General features: G+C 48.5%; 7 protein-coding genes across 7 annotated transcripts; 5 read left to right on the forward strand and 2 right to left on the reverse strand.

Moving 5' to 3' along the window:
- Positions 1–520: 520 nt before the first annotated feature.
- T310_6645 (uncharacterized protein) lies at positions 521–1,591 on the forward strand (the record flags this gene model as incomplete). Its single annotated transcript, XM_013470521.1, has 2 exons — positions 521–1,453; positions 1,514–1,591. 2 exons carry the CDS (start codon positions 521–523, stop codon positions 1,589–1,591), a joined length of 1,011 nt encoding a protein of 336 aa, XP_013325975.1.
- Positions 1,592–3,170: 1,579 nt separating this feature from the next.
- On the forward strand, positions 3,171–4,570 carry T310_6646 (uncharacterized protein; the record flags this gene model as incomplete). Its single annotated transcript, XM_013470522.1, has 5 exons — positions 3,171–3,195; positions 3,239–3,482; positions 3,558–3,872; positions 4,009–4,081; positions 4,448–4,570. 5 exons carry the CDS (start codon positions 3,171–3,173, stop codon positions 4,568–4,570), a joined length of 780 nt encoding a protein of 259 aa, XP_013325976.1.
- A 2,323-nt stretch (positions 4,571–6,893) lies between these two features.
- T310_6647 (Isopentenyl-diphosphate Delta-isomerase) lies at positions 6,894–7,898 on the forward strand (the record flags this gene model as incomplete). The annotated part of the gene is made up of 3 exons (XM_013470523.1): positions 6,894–7,140; positions 7,248–7,586; positions 7,660–7,898. The coding sequence occupies 3 exons, from the start codon at positions 6,894–6,896 to the stop codon at positions 7,896–7,898; spliced, it is 825 nt and encodes a 274-aa protein (XP_013325977.1).
- Positions 7,899–8,286: 388 nt separating this feature from the next.
- On the reverse strand, positions 8,287–11,113 carry T310_6648 (RNA helicase; the record flags this gene model as incomplete). The annotated part of the gene is made up of 2 exons (XM_013470524.1): positions 8,287–10,402; positions 10,497–11,113. The coding sequence occupies 2 exons, from the start codon at positions 11,111–11,113 to the stop codon at positions 8,287–8,289; spliced, it is 2,733 nt and encodes a 910-aa protein (XP_013325978.1).
- A 286-nt stretch (positions 11,114–11,399) lies between these two features.
- T310_6649 (putative replication factor-a protein) lies at positions 11,400–12,469 on the forward strand (the record flags this gene model as incomplete). Its single annotated transcript, XM_013470525.1, has 3 exons — positions 11,400–11,403; positions 11,472–11,575; positions 11,702–12,469. 3 exons carry the CDS (start codon positions 11,400–11,402, stop codon positions 12,467–12,469), a joined length of 876 nt encoding a protein of 291 aa, XP_013325979.1.
- Positions 12,470–13,116: 647 nt separating this feature from the next.
- Positions 13,117–15,139, reverse strand: T310_6650 (MATE efflux family protein subfamily; the record flags this gene model as incomplete). Its single annotated transcript, XM_013470526.1, has 2 exons — positions 13,117–13,923; positions 13,985–15,139. The coding sequence occupies 2 exons, from the start codon at positions 15,137–15,139 to the stop codon at positions 13,117–13,119; spliced, it is 1,962 nt and encodes a 653-aa protein (XP_013325980.1).
- Positions 15,140–16,174: 1,035 nt separating this feature from the next.
- T310_6651 (uncharacterized protein) lies at positions 16,175–18,625 on the forward strand (the record flags this gene model as incomplete). The annotated part of the gene is made up of 7 exons (XM_013470527.1): positions 16,175–16,269; positions 16,585–16,998; positions 17,042–17,054; positions 17,291–17,572; positions 17,781–18,011; positions 18,125–18,355; positions 18,512–18,625. The coding sequence occupies 7 exons, from the start codon at positions 16,175–16,177 to the stop codon at positions 18,623–18,625; spliced, it is 1,380 nt and encodes a 459-aa protein (XP_013325981.1).
- Between the last annotated feature and the right edge of the window lie 1,043 nt (positions 18,626–19,668).

Here is a 19,668-nt window from a genome sequence, read left to right on the forward strand (position 1 = left end):
GTCAGAACTGTCTCCGCGCCCGATATTTCCTTCCGGATCACAAAGTTGAATGAGACGCTAATTAAGCTTGCAGGGTCATGGAGGTACCGCGCCTATTTGGCGGGACGCCAGAGAAACGGCTGAATGAGAGCCTGTTACTCCGTACTCTGTACTTCTCTTAGAGTCTGCCTTGCCTGTTCTGACATAATTTTTTTCTTGCCTCCTTACCCGCCTCCCCCATGGCACCTTAACGCCATGGATCCCCCAGTCCATCGTCTTGAACTTCGTCATTAGTTATTACGGTGACTTATTCCCCTCAGCCGCCATATACTTCGATTATAGCCACTCTATTAAGTTGGCTGTCTTGTGTTAATCCACCTTACCGCCTTATATACTCCTCTTGACCTCATTCTTCTTCAAGTTTCTGAGAGAATTAAGGAACACTCTAGCAGCGTGTTACCTGTTCTCTTCAGTTTCAAACTATTTAATTTTAGTCGAAACATTCTCATTTATCTATCTTTGCCGCTTCGTTTCTCTCACCATGCAGGGGACTCAGCAGTCATTTCTCATGGCCCCTCCAGATGGACGTGCTTCTCCTGAAACCACAGCCGGATTCAATAGGACGATTTCTTACCCATTCTCCTCACAAGCCTGTCTGGATGTGAATGTCGCCATTAGTCATTCCCAGCAAGAAGTAGGACTTGGGATCTACCATGGTGGAGTGGAATTGCCTTTTCGTCAGTTGAGGGATGATCGATCAGTGCCAGCGCCTCTGCATGGCTGGCCTGACCATCCCATATCGACACAAAGTTTCTCCAGTCCGCCTTTGAGTGCGGGATATCACCCAGTTCCATCTTATCAGACATACAATCCCTGTCCTGCGGGCAATCCATCTTTGATGGGCTGTTCGGGCATTACCACTAACGACGTGGTCTCGCTGTTATCCTACAGTCCTGACGTCCGAGTTCAAGAAAATAGTATCCCAGTTTACCATCAAGTTTCGGGAGAATGGCCCGTTACGTCCCAGGCACAGACTAATACGCCATCGAGGGTTCAGATGAGGAACGTGTCTCACATTCCGTTCTTCTCGGATGCGCATGGTGAAGAGCATGCACAAGGTATCCCGCGATACTCTGCTAATCAAGCGGCAGATGCGTCTGGTGATGGTAGACTTACAGAGCTGGATGCAAACAGCGGGTCGTCCGTCGAAGGCTCCGCCTCCCCCGAGTCATCCCCGGCGGGAACGACGAACAGGAGGAGATCAAACAGGCTCAGAGGCCCCAGACGGTCTGTGTCGCCAGGGAATGTCAAGTATCGGTGTACCGTGTGTGGCAATATGTTTACCAGACGGTCGAACTGCCGCGAGCACATGAAAAAACATGATCCTAACCACAGAAGAGAACACTGTTGCAATGACTGTGGGAAATACTTTGGACGGAAGACGGATCTCAAGCGTCATTTCACTAGCACCAGTGTCAGTCCAACTTTTTGTTAGGTCTATTCCTCTAAACGCCATGCTAACGATCTTTTGCAGGTTCATGACGGGGTCAAACGTTTCGGTTGTGAATACTGCGGACATCGTTTCGCTCGTCAGGACGTTTTATACAGGTAAATTTTGCGGATCCGAATCCAAGTCACTTCGATGCGCAGCAACTGACACGGATATGGTAGGCACCGCAATGATTGTCGGAGCAAACGACATAACGTGGATTCTACTCAGCCTATTTGTGCCTCCCTCTAACCGCGGTGTAACGCTTCCTGCGGCATAGTCCTGGATGGCTAGCGCAACTTCCTGTCCAGTTCCCGCATTGTACGAGCAAAAGACTAGACACAACATTGCAGAAGCGGCACAGTGAGATTCGGAAGGTTCGGTGTGCATACCGCTCCATTGCCTCTTGGACAGAGTTCGGATAACGGGTATCCATGTGTATCCACGGAGATATCAGTATCTTTCGGGAATTTTGGCATTGTATCGCACATCTACGTCCCTCGAGCTTGGACTTTTTGGTTGTATTACGAGACTTTGGGGTACAAGCGGAGATGGCATTGCAAATCGCTTCTTTTTTCTTTTTGTCTTTCCTTTGTCTGCACACAACTCTCATTTGCATGTCCCATGCATCCATCTAAAGACAATCTAAAGTGAATTTCTCTTCTTTTAGTTTGTTGAATTATTTTTGTTGAGATCTACGTCTTTGGGGGCCGAATCTGAAGGTCTTTCTTGCATGCAAATCAGTGGATCGATAGTTCACTGATGCATTGAAATCATGTATGAGGGGCTGGAGCTTTGCCCCGTAAAGTGTGGAAGCTGGCTTCCCTACAAATTTTAGACGTCGTGTTGGTTTGTTTACTACTGTTTTGTTATCTTTATTTGGCATTGCATCTGAATATTACCACGATTCTTCTTGCTGCTGACTTATCAGACCGGCATCATTTTGCATCATCGTTGACAATGTCGCGCCGACCCCGATGCAAAGTCGTGCAGTCAGGGCGGCCTAGGCGCCAAGTCTATCATATCTTTTAGGTTAAGAGGTACTCTTCATTGGGAAAGGGTATGTTACGCTGCGCGTGTGAGCTCTTAATCATTGGTCTGGGATTTACTACGAAGACTGCCTTTTTTTTTTCCGGCTTTGTTTTATGCCTTTTAAAGCGCTTGGTTAGTCACTCCTTGGCGCCTGGGGATTCAAGCGAAGGCTTATTTGCCAATCCTTCCACTGGCGGTGCATCCAAGTCACGCGCAAAAACAACACTATATCGATCTCGGGCTCTTTTCTCTTTACAGAGTAGGGCACCGTTTTTAAGACAGACGGGGCGAGACTAATACTCCGTACCTTGAACTCATAAACATCCTCAAATCTGGTCTCGTCGATCCGCTAGCATGAGTTCCGGCTCGCCTCGAGACGTGGCTATAATCAAAAAGGGTTACAATTTGAAGAACGAGTGGGCCGTGGCAGGAACTTGGACGATTATTTAGACACTTAAACGTCAACAGACCCTGCATCCAGCAGCCTGGAGCTCGGGAACACGATCAAGATTGCCAAATTGACCGCCTCTACCCAGGACAAGTTAGCTCGGACGAACTATGGTGCTGACATGGGTCCGGAGTCCGGAAAGTCGTTATTAAATTATTAATTAGACCGTCCTGGGAGCAACAAGAATTAAGACAACCCTGATCGTTATTAAGGGACCTCACCATGGCTACGGAGCCGGGAGCGTTGCGTACGTAGGGAGACCCTGTTCAGCTGTGCTACATCCGGTGTAGCTTGGAGCCCAAATGCGACCTGTAATGCCACTAGCAGCAAAGGAGGGCAGGGGTTTTCGCTTTGGGTCTCCCAACACGATTCACGGGTGAGCGTATCGTTCGTATTGGTTCCCGGTTTGCGTTTTCTGGGTCAGCCCATTCCAGGTAACCCTACGTCGATGATCCAGGCTGGAGCGGCTGTCTCATATCAACACGTCAACCTCGTGGCAGCTCCTGACTGGGATGTTGGCCAAGCAGCTGAACGGTGAGGCAGCCCTAGGTCTAATTGTCAATTACCTAACAACGGCGCGCGTCTAATCGCAATTTTACTCTGTATTAGGTTCAACGGCGCCTGGGAACAATGCCCTGTCAGGCTTGTCATGCCTGCCGCGCCTGTCAGTTCCGGGTGCCCCCATCGACTACTCCATAATGCGCGGGGGGATCGCGGCTTCGTGTGCGATGTTGAAGATCACTGCGAGCACGGTACACCAGGCGAGCCGGGCCGGCATCTGGGCTGGCTAATTTCCACGCCTGAGACCCTGAATAGGACCCTGAATAGGACCCTGGTAGAGCGTGGCTTGGACCGGAAAAAACAGCCGTCAAACCGGTGGCCTAATAATTACCCAGAGCTATTCCGTACAGAGATTGAGGCCACGTGAGACAAGCAGATTCTCCCCGACACTCGATCACATAGAGTACTCCGTACAAGTACGGATTACTCTCTACGGTGACAACTGATGGAGATTGGAGCACTCTGTACTCTGTACGGAGTACATGCATGCACACTGCAGTTTCACGGCATCTGTCAAGCCTGCCACAAGCAGCAGGACACAGATATCGACCGCTTTCCCGATCCCTGCACAGGTAAGCCAACCAGCGCCCGCGATGACCTGTACAATGGGGGCTAGGGAGCAGCGCTACCAACAAGCCTTTCGTCCAGCGTCTTCTGACTGGATTAGGATGGAGCACGATCAGACGACACCCTGACGCAACCCCTGGATAGTAACCGGCTGGGTATTATTCCGTTGGACCAGTTGGGAGTGCAGTCTCCCCGGCCTGCCAGGATCTGCAGGACCTGTGAAGAAGAGCAGAGGGTGACAGGGAATATACTCCGTCCTACATACTCCGTAGGGTTATTTGGATTCAAATTAATTAATTAGCGCGACGATTGTTGGTCAATGGAGGGATTAATACCTCATAGAGGGCAGGGTACGGAATACACGATGCTAGCTAGACACTATTCCATCCATACATATCAGAAACCTAAATATAATTTATCTTCCCGGTATACCCGTAAACTCCGTCCACTGCCCTACCGACGTGAAGGCAGATTTTTGGGGAATTATATTGTGACGATGATCCCTCGGTCTAGACACGGAGTACCCCGAGCCCTAACTTGGCTAAATAGCAGTTCCAAACGTTCCAAACAAGTCTTCAGGGTCAAACTAACAATGTACGGAACAAACTAGTCCTGTCTAGACTCCAGATCTCCCCCCACCCCGAAGGAGTAACTCCGTAGTAGTGCTCAGAACGGAGAAACTACTACGGAGAAACTAGCTAACTATGTTGCCGATTAGCAGTAATATAGTCCGGGTTCACGAGACATGTCAAAAAGCGGACCGCGACAGCCATGATTTAGCGTCCATAGCTAACCTGTAACTTAGCTGGTAGTGGACGGAATATCCCCCTTCCCTAAACTCTATCTGGAATATGCGAAAATATGCAGGTTAAAGAATTAAAAAAGTGACAAACAAACGACTTAAGACTGACACCTCTATGATATGTGGGGGACCTAACTTTTAAGCAGTATAGAGTAGTTATTACATGTCGTTCTGTCAACCGTTATAATTAGAATAATGCACAGTACATATGTGGTGGGATTTTGCCGTTCATCCAAAAAGGTAAATTCACGTTCGTTCGCGACATGGCACCTCTTTGGGCTTTACTATTATTTCTATTATTGTTATTATTCTCCTAACCTTATTACCTATAGAGTTTGAGGCCCACTGACATGGATATGGACGAGATCATGACGTATGTCAGTGACAGAAAACCATTAGGGGATTTACGCGGATCCCAAACTGGTGAATATAAACTAATAAAGTAATCTAATATTACCATATGACAGGGTTGAAACTTTCAAGTTAAATTGGAAGCGAAAAATTAAAAAAAAAACCTTAATTGAATAGTTACCGTTTTATAGGATCATGCGCTACTCCATATATATGGAGTAATAGTCATAGCAGATACTTAGGCTGTTTCAAGATCCTGTCAATTGATAGACAGGTCATATTCCGGGCAACTGAGGATATATATTTGGATTGACTGTCTCAAAAAGAAAAGGCTTTCTTTCTACCTACATATGTACGTAGGCATATCATTATTAGCTTCTTAATATATCGGCTTGTATGTACTAATCGTTATCAATTCTTTCTATTCCAGATTAGGTTTACTACATTGTTCTTTAATATGTACAGTGTAGCTAGTAGCTGACTGGCTGATATGGATATTAAAAAAATGAATTTGTTATAAACACATCAGACATGTCATATTTTTCACATGCCTGGGGATCCATGTCAAGTCGTATTATCTTTTATAATAGCGTACTCTGTAAAGTGTGTAGATTAAATAATTAATTCCCTGAGATGTGAAGGAGTAGCTTTGGTGCGATTTTTCTTTAAAAACGAAAAAAAAAATAACGCTTTTGTTCCTCTCTTTTTTTGTGTTGGGATTAAATTAATTGCAACAGCCTGTACGTAGCTGGTGATTGAAGTTTGCGCCCATAAAGATACTTCCTAAGTAATGATTATGAATTTTTGATAGGACTGCATAGTACATGCTGTATTTATACTTACGATAATAACTAGCTCTTCAAATTCAACAGATCTTTACTTGCTACAGCATTACATTATTGATCTTGGACCGTACTGCCTTTTATCTATATATGCTAAGCTTGATCAAAGCAAATAATCTAGACGTTAATGCATTCGTCAGCTAGGCGAGAAGCAACCGAAGTATCTTCCCAGATTGTCAAAAAAAAACTCCGCTTTTTTCGACTCAATCTCTTAGGCATTATCTGTTTCCAGTCGTTCTATTCTTACCTAGTAGGCAATTGTATGTAGGCGGACAAGCATCCTTGTAACGGAGCAAGATGCCAGACCACCGATTCCAAAACAGTTAATTTTGGTTATCATATGCGAGACATCAAATAAACGGCGGCTCAAAGGTCAAGAGCGGGAAATTCTTGCATACTTGACGATATTCTCGTGGCGTTTGCATGAGTCAGTTATATATTAATTTATATTTGACTGTGGGCAGCAAACAGGTTATTTTTAAATCGGACAAATCAAGTCACAAATATTAATTTCCAAGAAATGTTTTCTCTTCCCTCTCATGGGAATATTTATTCTGTTAATATGAATACGAGCATCGAAAATGATCAATCAATTCAGCCCTGAACTTGATTGATTCCTGTGTCCATATCCTCCGAGTCGGTGGGGAACGACCTGTTCTGCCATCCCTCACCGCTCGACCGGTTCCTGGCCACACCCCACGTGTTGGCCCACCAATTAAGGGCGTTATTGTACTCCGTTCGGAGAACCGCTCGTGATAACCGTTCATTTCCTCTCACTCCCCGCCAATTGCTGTGACCCCTTTTTTCAACCCACCGTCCAAGATGAGCGCCACGACGACAGTAACCCAGACTCAGACTATTACGGCAGAGAACGTCGTGACGCTCTTCCCGGACGTCGACACTTCTCTGGCCCGCTCCGTCCTGCCCTCCCCCAACAGCAATGTGCGATCTGTCCGCGATGGCGGGGAGCTCGAAGGGTACGATGAGGAGCAGATTCGCCTGATGGACGAGGTCTGCATCGTCCTGGATAATGATGACAAGCCGATTGGTAGCGCGAGCAAGAAGACTTGTAAGTGAGGCCACAATTCGTGAAATTCTCGCTCGATGTAGTTGCAGATGGAAAATTTGGAAATTCGAGAATATACTGGCTAACTTTTTTTCTGTGATAATGAATAGGCCACCTGATGACCAACATTGACAAAGGCCTCCTGCACCGCGCCTTCTCCGTCTTCCTCTTCGACTCCAACAAGCGCCTGCTTCTCCAGCAGCGCGCCTCGGAGAAGATCACCTTCCCGGACATGTGGACGAACACGTGCTGCTCGCACCCGCTGGGGGTAGCAGGTGAAACTGGCGCGGAGCTCGAGGCGGCTATCATGGGCGTGAAGCGAGCTGCGCAACGGAAACTAAACCACGAGCTGGGCATCAAGGCGGAGCAGGTGCCGTTGGAGAAATTCGAGTTCCTGACCCGGATCCACTACAAGGCGGCCAGCGATGGGAAATGGGGCGAACATGAGAGTGAGTTGGACAAAAAAATATCTCCGAGAGAGAGTAGTTGTGTGCTAATGGTTGTTTTTTTTGTCTGCTGCAGTTGACTACATCCTCTTCATCCAAGCGGATGTCGATCTCAACGTCAACCCGAACGAGGTGCGCGACACCAAATACGTCACCGCCGACGAGCTCAAGCAGATGTTCCGGCAACCCGACCTGAAATTCACGCCCTGGTTCAAGCTCATCTGCGAGACCATGCTGTTCGAGTGGTGGAGCCACTTTGGCACCCCGACATTCGACAAGTTCAAGGAAGAGAAGCAGATCAGGCGCATGCTGTGAGCCTGATTGCGTTCGCATCGGCGTTCCTTGCTTGCATCGGATGAAGTACCAGCCATTCTACATCTTGCTTTGTTAATATCATTTTTTGTGTTGTTTCTTCACTCTGATACCATAGTCTCATTTGACACTTAACCCTTATTGTACCTACATACGCCCGAGCCTGTAATATTGAGGCGACCCTGAGAATACGCTACGGCTGGGGCTTTTTTTGTACCTAGTTAATCCGTATTATACGCAGATTAGATAATGGCATCGCCTATAGCCATGCATATACATCCAGTAAATCAATTGGTGGAATTCAACTATGCATGTTATGTATGTACAGTACATGTATGTGTTGCAACCACCAGGGCGCTCTTTTTTTTTCTTTCAGGGAATTCCCCGTCTATCAACGAATCTTCTTCTTTTTAGACGGTCTCGCGTTCTTCTCCTTCCTCTTCTCCTTCAGCTGTCTCGCTTTCCGGATATCTTCATTACTCCGCAGCTCGTTCTTCGCCTTCTGGCTCGCAAGAGCAGCAGCACCTTCCAGACTAGCGGCCTGCCGCTCCTTGGCCTTTTCGAGCTTTTTCTTCTTCTTCTCGTAGTCGCCGCGCAGCTTGTCCAGTGGCTTGGGCGCTTGCTGCTTGTTGTGTCGGTATTTCCGTCCCGAGAGCGCCGCGTTCAGCTCGGCGGCCAGGGTCGAGTTCTCGGTTTCACCAACCCGCGGCAGACGGGCTAGTCGTTTGCTCTTCTTCCACTCCTCGAATCGTCCGCTGCGGAAGCTGGCTGCGATCTTGGTCCCGCTTTCGCCGCGGATGAGTGCAGTGCCGCCCTTGGATCCGTCTTCATCGTTGCGTCGCGAGACGTATTTCTTGTGTCGCTTATCCCAGCGCATAATGGAGCGCGGTTCCGCAAACCCGGCCTTCTCGTCCGCGGTCAGGTCCATAGTAGCATCCCGCGAGGCCTGGGCGAAATTCGAAGCAGAACCAGAGTGGACTCCATAAGCTCGGTCCTCTGCAAGGTTGTGATTAGCCGGGGTGTATGACATGAAGTACTCTGGATTCTGGAAGGAAGTTGTCGAAGTTGCATTTTTCTTCGACTTGGACTTTCCAGACTGCGAGTAGGACGAGAATGTGACTTCAAGCTCGGAGTCAGATGCCATGGACATATCCGCTGTGCCTTCAGCCGCGTTATCATTATCACTATCGTCGTCACTGGAGAACTCTGCGAGGGCCTCTTTGTTTTCTTCCTCACTGTCCTTTTGTGCGCGGGCTTCCTTTTCCGCAGCCTCACGCGCACGCTGCTTCTTGGAGTCCAGTGTGGACCGTACCCTCTTGATCATATCAATGGCCTCGTCGGTTGATTTCTTGCCGGTACGTCTGGCACCAACCTCGAATATCGTCTCTGGCGGGCGATAACCTCCCAGGCGAGCGAGCATTTTCTCGCGCTCAGCTTCCATCTGACTCGCTTCATCGTTGAAGAGAGGATGTAGTGCCATCCAATTATCAGAAGCGACCACCTCCTTCGCTCGTTTGGCACTCTCCAGTGAGGCGGCATTTCTTGTTCGCATGTAGAGCTTCTCGCCCTTCATAGCCACATTTCGCTGCGACTGGAGATCCGCTTGGTCATCTAAGAGCTTTGTGACCCACTCGCAATGGCTAGAAAGAGTATCCCTTGGGAAACTTCCAACAACCACGTCTTGTGCAAAGTTCACCTGCTCAGACTCTCGGCCCAGAACGAGTCGCCGTCCAAGGAAGAGCTGTAGATCAAGAAGGTAAGGAACGTCTGACTCACGGACAAGACTGTAACTCCATCCCTTTTGACCAGCTCGGGCAGTTCGACCAACACGGTGGACGAAAATCTTGGGCTGAGAGGGGAAGTCGTAATTGATAACGTTGGCTAGAATGGGTATATCGATACCTCGTGCAGCGACATCAGTAACGACTAAGATATTTGTGATACCGGATCTGAAGTTCTGCACCTGGATCTTGCGGGCCGTTTGGTCAAGCGAACCGTAGGCGTATGACACTGAGAAGCCAGACTCTCGAAGCAGAGACGTGAGATAGTCAACATGATGTTTCGTCGCCGCGAATACAATGGTCGAGTGTTTCGTCGGCGATTCTGTCGTGTTGATTGCCTTCTCCATCTCTGACCTCTTCCGCTTCTTTGAGTTCTTCTTTGAATTGGCTTCCTCTTCCTTTAGCCTCTGAGCAGCTTCTGTAGGCCCAGTGGGCATTTTGATGACTTCATGGAGAATATAGAGCAGTGCTCCTTCTTTCTCTGCTGATTTGACACTGAAAAAAGCGTTCTGAAGATCCGGAGAAATTTTGCTCTCAGTATCCAGACGGATAAGAGTGGGCTCTTGCAAACCAGCCTTAGCAAATTCAACGAGCGATTTCGGCAGCGTGGCAGAAAAGAGGAGGGTCTGTCGCGTCGGGGGCAGACCATGCAAAATCTCCGTCAACTGAGCTGCGAAACCCATCTCGAACAGCCTGTCTGCCTCATCAAACACGACGTATTTGATACTGGAGAGGTCCAATCCCAATCTCAACCTTCAAATGCAGGAATCGCCCAGGTGTTGCGATGACAATGTCAGGATTTCCCGCCATGAGGCCGAACTGCTCCTCCAAGCTGTCTCCACCAACCAGCAGTATGGCCTTGAGGTCTGTCCCCCTCCCGAGTTCTTTCACGACCTTCAGGGTCTGAAGAGCCAGTTCTCTCGACGGCGACAGGATCAGCGCTCGCGCGCCCATCTTGCTGCTGTGGCTTTTGAGCTTCTCGATCATGGGAATCACGAAAGCTGCGGTCTTTCCGGAACCGGTACGCGCCATGCCAACGACATCCTGATCGTCCAATATCACCGGGATCGTCTTGCGCTGGATCGGAGTCGGGACAGAGAATCCTTTACGGGCGATGGCCTTGAGGAGATTGGCATTCAGACCCATGGCCTGGAAACCGCCGCCTTTCTTGACCGTTCTGCCCTTGAGATTTGACGCCTTGCGATTGGCGGCAGCCTGCGTTGCGGCAATAAACGCCTCATCGTCATCGTCGTCGCCATCCTCGTTGTCGTCACCATTCTCAACTGTGTCGAGCACATTCAGGTTCTCCGCTGGTATTGCCTTTGGTTTCGGCTTCGTCTGGCCCCAGCTTTCCTCGTCTCCGTCGTCTTTGAAAAGAGCATTGGAAATGTCAAACTCATTTTCGGACGCGGCCGGCGAGGCCGCCCGGTGAGGCATTCTGCACTCTGTCTTGATTTAAAAAACACAAAGTGGTTGTAATCAATAATGCTTCACCAGTTCATGGATTTTTTTTACCAGCATCATGAAAACTTCAACCAGATCCGAAGGCGGTGAGGCACTGGCTGGGGAATGCTGCAAAGTGCAAACACAACAAACTCGGCTTCCCCGCGACGCGCCCCGACACGTCCCGCCAAAAAGAGACATATGGGCCAGACGAGAGGCACAACACGACCCTGAGCTCCATTGACACATTCACTGAGCGAGCTGCACATTAACAGGCAAAATGGGTGAGTCAGCTGTCCTTTGGTTTTTGCGGTTTTTTGTTTCCCTCATTTCTCTGATGCGTCTTCCACAGATGGTGGCTACGGGAATTACACCACCACCTCGTACGGTGCGCAAGGTGGCATGAGCGGCGGAGGATTCATGCCCGGCGAGATGAACAGTCCAGCTGCGGGGAGAGTAAGTCCACGTTTGCAAGAACTTTTATAGTTTCCTTCTATATCCAGCTCTGTCAATCTCCATCGTTTTCGATCCTTGCAATCGTCCGCAATTCCATTTCTTGCGTCCTACTAACTTCGGCCTCAGCAAGTGGACAACAACACACTGCGCCCCGTGACGATCAAACAGATCCTGGACGCCACGCAGCCTTACCCTGAAGCGAACTTCCAGATCGACGGCGCCGACATCGGCAGCATCTATTTTGTCGGCCAAGTACGCAACATCAGCTCCCAGAGCACGAATGTCACATACAAGATCGACGACGGGACGGGCGAAGTCGAGGCCAAGTTATGGGTCGACATAACCACCGCTGGAATGGACGATAACATGGAGGTGGATGGCGCAAAAGCGGGCTCGTCAGGGAAAGTCAAGGTCGAGCTGAACGGCTTCGTCAAGGTCCTGGGCAAGCTCAAATCGATTGGGAATAAGCGATTCGTGGCCGCGCACACTGTCCGGCCCTTGACGGACATCAACGAGCTGCACTATCACTTCCTCGAGGCGACGGCCATCCACCTCTTCTTCACACGGGGACCTCCACCTGCTGCTGGAGGAGCAGGAGCAGGAGCGGCGAAAGGTGCAGCTGCTGGGATGGGTGGTGGTGTATCTCACGACCCCTATGGCGCCGCTGGTGCCGGACAGGGACGCCCTCTGCCTGCCATGTCACCTGCCGCCCGAAGGGTGTACAACCTGCTGAAAAGCGAGCCGCAGAGTAACGAAGGTCTGCACGTGCAATTGATCTCGGCGAAACTGAATGTCCCTGTGACAGAGGTGACCAGGGCAGGAGACGAGCTGCTCAGTGCAGGATTGATATTCTCGACCGTGGACGAGAACACGTGGGCCATTCTCGAATACTAGCCAACTAGCCAAGCTAGCTACCTAGGGAGTCTTGCGCTGTTTGCAGATGTCTATCTAGTCTTGTTCTTTTGAACTTGCACCTACCTATGTTCACGTGTCGGTTGATTGAGAATGGGGGTAAAAAAAATCATTCGCGCACAATTTTTTTTCCTGGGGCTGGGTTTTGTTCCTATCATCTTTTGATTTTTTTTTCCCATCATGCATGTATATGATATCTGGGCGTTTCTGTGCTATGATTTGCAAGACTTTATTCCCGCCTTTTCTTCTTTGAGCAGGAAGAAATAGGAGTAGAAATCGAACAGCTCAGATCGGATCTAGATTCATGTAAATATGTAGATATGTATGCATATATATGCAGTAGAGTGGGAAAATATCTATCCAACTTCAAACTCTAGCTATAATTTTCAGCACTCTGAAATCAGAAAAGATGAAAAGCAACGGAAAAGAAAAAGCTCTTCGGTATGAAACATCCAAATCATCACCATTTGCTCGTAACAAATAATCATGCAATCATACGTAGATAGATACCTGTACGGTGATTTTGGGGTGGCCGGTCTACACATAGTTAGTATATGCCTTTTATATGTGCAAAAGGACTGTATGTAGTTCTTTCGGCTCGACGAGGCTTCTGGTCTGGAGAACATTGACTAGCCCATGGCGTTGCGCTTGCGAGCCTCGTCAACGGATCGCTGCCAGCTCGTCCGGCTGAGGAAGACACCCTCGATGCAGACGACGAGGAAAAGCGCGATGGCGACCCCGCTCCATAAGCCCATGAGGGACCAATTGAGCAGAAAGGTGGTCCCCATGCTGATCGGCATCGCAACCGCGTAGTAGCAGAAAACTTGCACATAGCCTCCAATTTCCTGCCGGCCCAGTCCACGCAGGATCCCGTTGCAGTTAGCGGCAAGGGAATCGAAGAGCTGGAAAGCTGCGCAAAGAGGTAGGACCCTTGCGACCATCGCAATCACTTCGTCGTCTGACGTGAAGAGCCGTGGGATATATGAACGCAATGAAGAAAGTAAGGTCATATTCATCAAGCCGACAATGACGGCACCGCTCAAGCTGACCTTCGCCGCGGTACGAGCGGCACCAACGAGGGTGGCGCCGATCAGGTTCGCGACTCGGGTACTACCGGCGATTGACAAGGGGAATGGAACCTGGAAGGTGAGGGTAGTAATGGTGCTCAGAATGGATTGCGCCGCAAGAACCGTCGTTCCCAGGTAGGAAGATGCCAGCGTCAGAAGCTCAAAGGCGAGACATTCAGCTTCAACCATGATGAGTCCCGGAAGAGCAAGGCGGATCATGGGCCCCCAGTTCTGTAGAGCTCTCCACGTAAAACCATTCCAGCACTCGCGACCAGCTACGAAGTAAACGTAAAGGAATAGGAATAATGGCAGAAGATTTTGTGTGATGGCCACGGCAATGGGGGCACCAATGAAGCCCCATTCAAGTTTCTTATCAAGTTAGTCGACAGATTGACTCGAACGAGAGACGGATGCGGTTCCAGTTACATACCCAAACGAAGAACCAATTCAACAAGGCATTCAACGGTGCACAGATTAGAAGCACATACAGAGATGCGGTGAAAATGCCCTGTGCCTGGACAAATCGTTTGCCGCTCTCAAAGCATGCATATCCAGGCGCCCCCAAAATGACCACCTTTAAATATCGGCCTGCGAGCATGGCAACCTCTTTTTCGGGTATGATAGTCACCAGGATCTTGTCTGAAAGGAGCCACAGAATGGCTATTGGGATCGTGACGACCCAGAGAAAATAGATCATTCGCTGCATTTGCAGCCCGACCAGCTTCTTCTTTCCCGACCCATATGCTTGCGCACACAGCGTATCCAAGCTGGTGGCAAGGCCCTGGTAAACTGCAGAACCGGTGATACTGACCGTCATACTGGCCAAGCTCACTGCACCCAATTCGGCCGTGCCCAGATGGCCTACTGCGAAGACACTGGCAACTGTCAATGAGTACTGGAGTAGAAAGGTCACCATGAGGGGGATCGAATATTTGCTGATGACCTGTGCTTCCCTCTTCCAGCTGGTTTGGATCAGGCCTGCCATCACAGCTTCCTCCCATTGTCTGTCAAGTTCGGACTGGTCAGCGGGACCAGCACGATCCGAACCTCTTAGCAGGGACGTCGTCTCTGTCGGAGGGGCATTGTCTCGCAGACCATTGCTGGGGGCCTCAGCCTCCTCATCAACCGCTCGATTGACAGAAGGCCTCTGCAAAAAGGTGGCACTGATCTTCTTTTGCAGATTGCTGCCAGTATCCATCCGGGAGCGATCCGATGGGATGATGTTGTTATCACTCAAGAGATCCCTCTCTTCTTCAAGAGCCTGCTCTCTCTCGTGACGAGACAGAGGTTGGTCTTGGTCGACAGAGTGAGGAACGACGGTGCCACGAGGCCCAGCCGTGAAGAAACTGGGTCGACGATATGAGCTGGCCAAGGAATGAGGGGTCGTGCCTAGCACGTTATTCACCGGACGCATCGTTGATGCGTCCGATTGTGAGTCATCGTCAGGGGAATCGGAGCCTTCGTCGTCCGCATACTGGGCCAGATCTCGAGCGATGGATGCTTGGGCCAGGGGTGAGCCGGACATGGAAGATCGACTGTGCGGATCTGATTGCTCAGCGGTGAGGATAGCATCATCGGGCGCCATTGTGAGTCAACTACACGAATGCCTCGCCCCGCACAGCATCAAGTCATTGAGATAGTCGAGTTCAAGGATCTAAACAAACCATCGTAGTCGGTACGATATGGGCAGCAATCGCACCAGACGGTTGCAATTGAAGGTGGAAGAATTGGGAATCTGGAAAGAATACCTGAGAGTCCGATAGTGACGAGAGGCAGAGTGGAGCAAGCGGGAAGCCCGAGTCTATCATCGGATTCCAGATTCAGAAGCTTTTCTGACGTGATGACCAACTCAATTTAGAAAGAAAAAGATTTCTTTCTGGCTATACAATACAATCTCTAGACAACACAATTTCTAGACAATACAATTTCCATTTACGCACCGCAAGACATGAATAATCCAATTGGGTACTGCTCTTCGAATGCTGATCTTTTTCTCTCTGCCGGTCGCCAAGAAGCAAAATGCGCAAGCCCCGCACCACACCGATTAGATGCAACTGTTATCGATGACAGACAAGGAAGGTCCATGCGGAGAACATCCAACCCTTCAACTTAACCTAATCTGTAGATCGCCATATAGTCACGTGAATTAATGCATCATCATATACTAAGTTAGCCTATGTAGGCAAATGTTATGTAACCCAGACCCCCTTGCATTTCACAGACTGAGTTCCTGCTCCTGAACTTCATGGAGTAGACAATGAAATTTTAGTGAGAAAATACTAAACAGTATATCAGGTGACTTGTAAACTAACCTATAGAGGAAATGTCACATGACCGAGAAACCTCGTGTTGGATTTTGTGCATTTTCAGACTTTCCGCTCTCAAGTTTCGGAAAAGTTGATTGCGGACAAAATGAAGGTTAGCCAAGAAGTCACATGACCATTGCCTCCTGCATGCCCAGGTGGTCAACCTCCCCAACCTTTTCAGGTCTAGCCTCACAACCTAACCATTCATTTATTGATCATGAACATGACCTCACCTAACCTCACTGCTTCCGTAGAAGCAATACAGCATGTGAATTTGGGACAGTTTGTGTATATGACATAAGATGTGGTGAAACATGTCTACCTTACAGCCTGATGATGAAGGCCCTCTGTGGCGCCGGTTTAATCCTTTGGTGAACCCGGTCAACTCAAGGCCTGTGATTGTGGAAGAGTAGGTGGTACCTCAGCTCTAGACTACGAATTTTTGCCCAGTATACCAGTTTTCTTTCCCTTTATTTCGATTGGAGTTTGCACTTTTTTTTGGCTGTTTATTTGCATTGAGCTTGTGTGCATTTCATTCTTTGTTATCACTCGTCTGTTGTTGCGTTAGTGCATTTTTCTCTATATATCTTTGATATGCGATATCTAATATACTTTCATCTTCTATTCATTTTCTGGGGCGTTCACCCCCTTCTTAAACTATCTGGCTCAACTCGAAAGCCTCCGCCTCGTTTATATCGAATGATACCAGCTGACAGAATGATAGTTATCCTCCTGATGCAGGCCCCCTCTTTCTCGCCCGTCCGCTGCTGGGCGCCCTCGTCTTAGAGAACAGCGCCTCAGACGCGCGCGATCACCTGGCTAACGAGAGGACCTTTCTGTCCTGGCTGCGTCTGGCTATCTATCTGGCCATCGTGTCATCTGCTATCGTCATATCATTCCATCTCCGCACGGCGCCCACAGAAACTGAGCGCCGTATTGCATTGCCGCTAGGCATCGTCCTCTGGTGCATGAGTCTGGCCTGTCTCGTCAGCGGGTTTTCCATCTATGTCAAGACCGTCACCATGTACAGTCGGAAGGCGGCGCTTGTGCAAAGCGGGTGGAAGACTCAGGTGGTCTATACCATCATCGCGATAGTCATCATTGGGAGTTGCATCTTGTTCTTGAGTACGAATAGGCGGTAGGATGGTTATATTCCACATGAGCATTATGGACTGATATAGTTCTTTCTGTACTGTACGTACGCTCGATATGTTGTCTCCTGTTAATAAAGTAGTTCAAAGAAACTAAATCATTACCCAGTTGATATATACTAGCAAAATGTATATACTTGGATTTATGTCTGATAATCGACTCAAACAGAAGCCGACTTGCGGTCTCTTTGATAATGTCGGCTGCCTTTTCCGCAATCACATCCCGGTGGTCCGGTTATTTCCTCGTGGGATCAGAAGGAAAATACTTGCGTCGACAAGGCGAAGATTCCGGGAGCTGTGGACTTTCAGTCGCAAATCCGCCACATCACCGACGTCGCAGGGCATCATGGCCGCCGTGCCGGATACATAGAAGTTCACCAGGACCCGGTCCCGGTCAAGCTCTCCTGTGGTATCCAGACTGCTGACACGTTGGTCATGGTGCAGCTGCTGGCCGCCGGGTTTGAGCAGGAACGCCATGGGTTCGGTGTAGGTCAGGGTTCCAAGGAGATACTTCCGGATGAGTCCTTGCAATTCTCCATCCTGCAGCACTGGCAGCAGCATGTATATACACAGAGACGGGGAGGCAGAGACTCGGCGGTCCGGCACCAGATTGCTGCCACGAAGCCAGAGCCGTCTGGGCAGTCTCTGGGTTGCGAAGAAGTGATTCTGCAGTGCTGCCCGTCGGCAATTCCCAGCTGAATGGAACTAATCTGTGCTCTTGAAGATTCTCTCCCACGTTAAGATTATGGATGACTGTTCAATGTCATAGGTTGGAGGAGTTTGGAGTGCACAGTTCCAGCAAATGTGGCATTCTTATGGCGCCAGATGTGAGAATGACCTCAGAAGCGGCAGATACTGTCTGCTGCACACCATCCTTCGCTGTGAACCGGACGCTAATAACCAGGACTTCACAATCTTCAGCCTTATTCAGGAGGATCCTTTCCACAAACGCTTCAGTGATGACACACAGGTTGGGACGCTTCGCAACCTTGCGGTCGTAGTATGCGATGCCTGCATGACCTGCAATCTGGTTGCCAGGTTAATTCTTTACAATCAACGATCATATTATATGGATCGACATAGCTGAGCTGCGTGAGCGCTATATTATAGCAGTTGGAGTTGGATCAATGTCAACGGTCTGTTGACATTGATCTTTCAGAACAGCAGAGCCATATTCCAGGTATCAGATTCTATGTACAGTCCACAACAAGCAAACATTTTGCTGACAGAACTTTAAATCTCTTGACAAAAAAAAGCAAGAAAAGAAAAGAAAAGAACAGCCCCAAGTATTTCCTAGTAGACTATGGGTTTGCGCAAAAATTCGTACTTTTCTATGGAGTGGAGGTTTGTCTCCTAGAAAGAGAATGGTCATGATCAGATAAATATTTAAAGAATAAAGGTATAGCCCTGTGTTTTCTTTTCTTTTCTTCTTCCTCGTTTTGTAACTAATAACGATAGACTTGAGTAACATGGCAATAAGTTACACTACTTCAGGCATAGAGTGAGAAGAAGAGTAGTGAGGTGACAAGAGGAGGGACGGAAGATGATCGATCTATTATTCTGACTAAGAACTATATAGAAGTACTTCTAACTAACAGTACTGAAAAAGGATAGTTAGTTATCGAGAACATCAGAATTCATGAGGTAAAAAAAAAAGACAACGGATTATAAGCCCAAATTCTAGAGGGAGGGAGTCCATATTATTTTATCGCGTTTCGTTGTTAAAGGTAATAATAATCACCTACTTCATGGTTTTGAACGCTTTTAGCTATTCCCTGAATCAGGTCATGGAGTGATAACTTGGCTAATTATCCTAGATTCAGTCTGACCTTTGGCTAATTGGAAATTTGCGCATCTATCTGACCATCTTACGTCGAACGAGCATAGCTGGTTGGGAAGAGTCAAGAATCAAGCATGAAGTATCAAGATTGTCGTCGTGTTGTATTTGCTTGAAGAACTGAGAACTCAGGATTATCTGGATTCAGTCAGACCTGTTTAACCATAGGTCCGTATATCTCATATAGCTTAGCATGACGAATATGCCCTGTTTAGAGGAGTCAACGATCAAGGATTGAGATGACTATGTCTGCTGTATGAGCTGACTTACTGATTGGATTATTATTTCTCTGGTTGAGAGAAGAGAGGCAAAAAGAATGACACTCTATTTTTTACTGGTCAGGTAGAGTACACCAATTGGAATCTGTTTCAAGCACTTGATGGTTGGAGGTATTTGTCAGTAGTGCATAAGGTAGGAGTCCTACATAGGTGGATGCGATATCACCTATGAAGCGAAGAGATTCACGGTTTTGGTCTTTCTATCCATCGTCTTCTGTTCTTGTTGACTGAGGGGTTCTAGAATTAGTTGAGATTGAGCATCATCGTCTCTCTCGAAGGTATTGTTCTGTGATGTTCCTATCCTCCTATCCTATCAGTGTATGGAGTATAGAGAGCATTGCTTCCATAGCGACAAGTAGTGACCATGAAATCCCGTGTAATCGATCAGTTGAATACCCCGCAGAAGAAGCAAGCCATTGCTATTGTCATGATCATTGCCTACCCTTGCCTATGTAGCTAGGGCTAGGTGTTACCAGGTAGAATTCCAAATACCCAGCTTGACTAAACCGTATTGGTGTAATTGGGAGTATGCAAGACCATCC

This window comes from Rasamsonia emersonii (assembly GCF_000968595.1).
Source record: "Rasamsonia emersonii CBS 393.64 chromosome Unknown ctg1118621760433, whole genome shotgun sequence".
In the NCBI taxonomy this organism is placed as follows: domain Eukaryota; kingdom Fungi; phylum Ascomycota; class Eurotiomycetes; order Eurotiales; family Trichocomaceae; genus Rasamsonia; species Rasamsonia emersonii.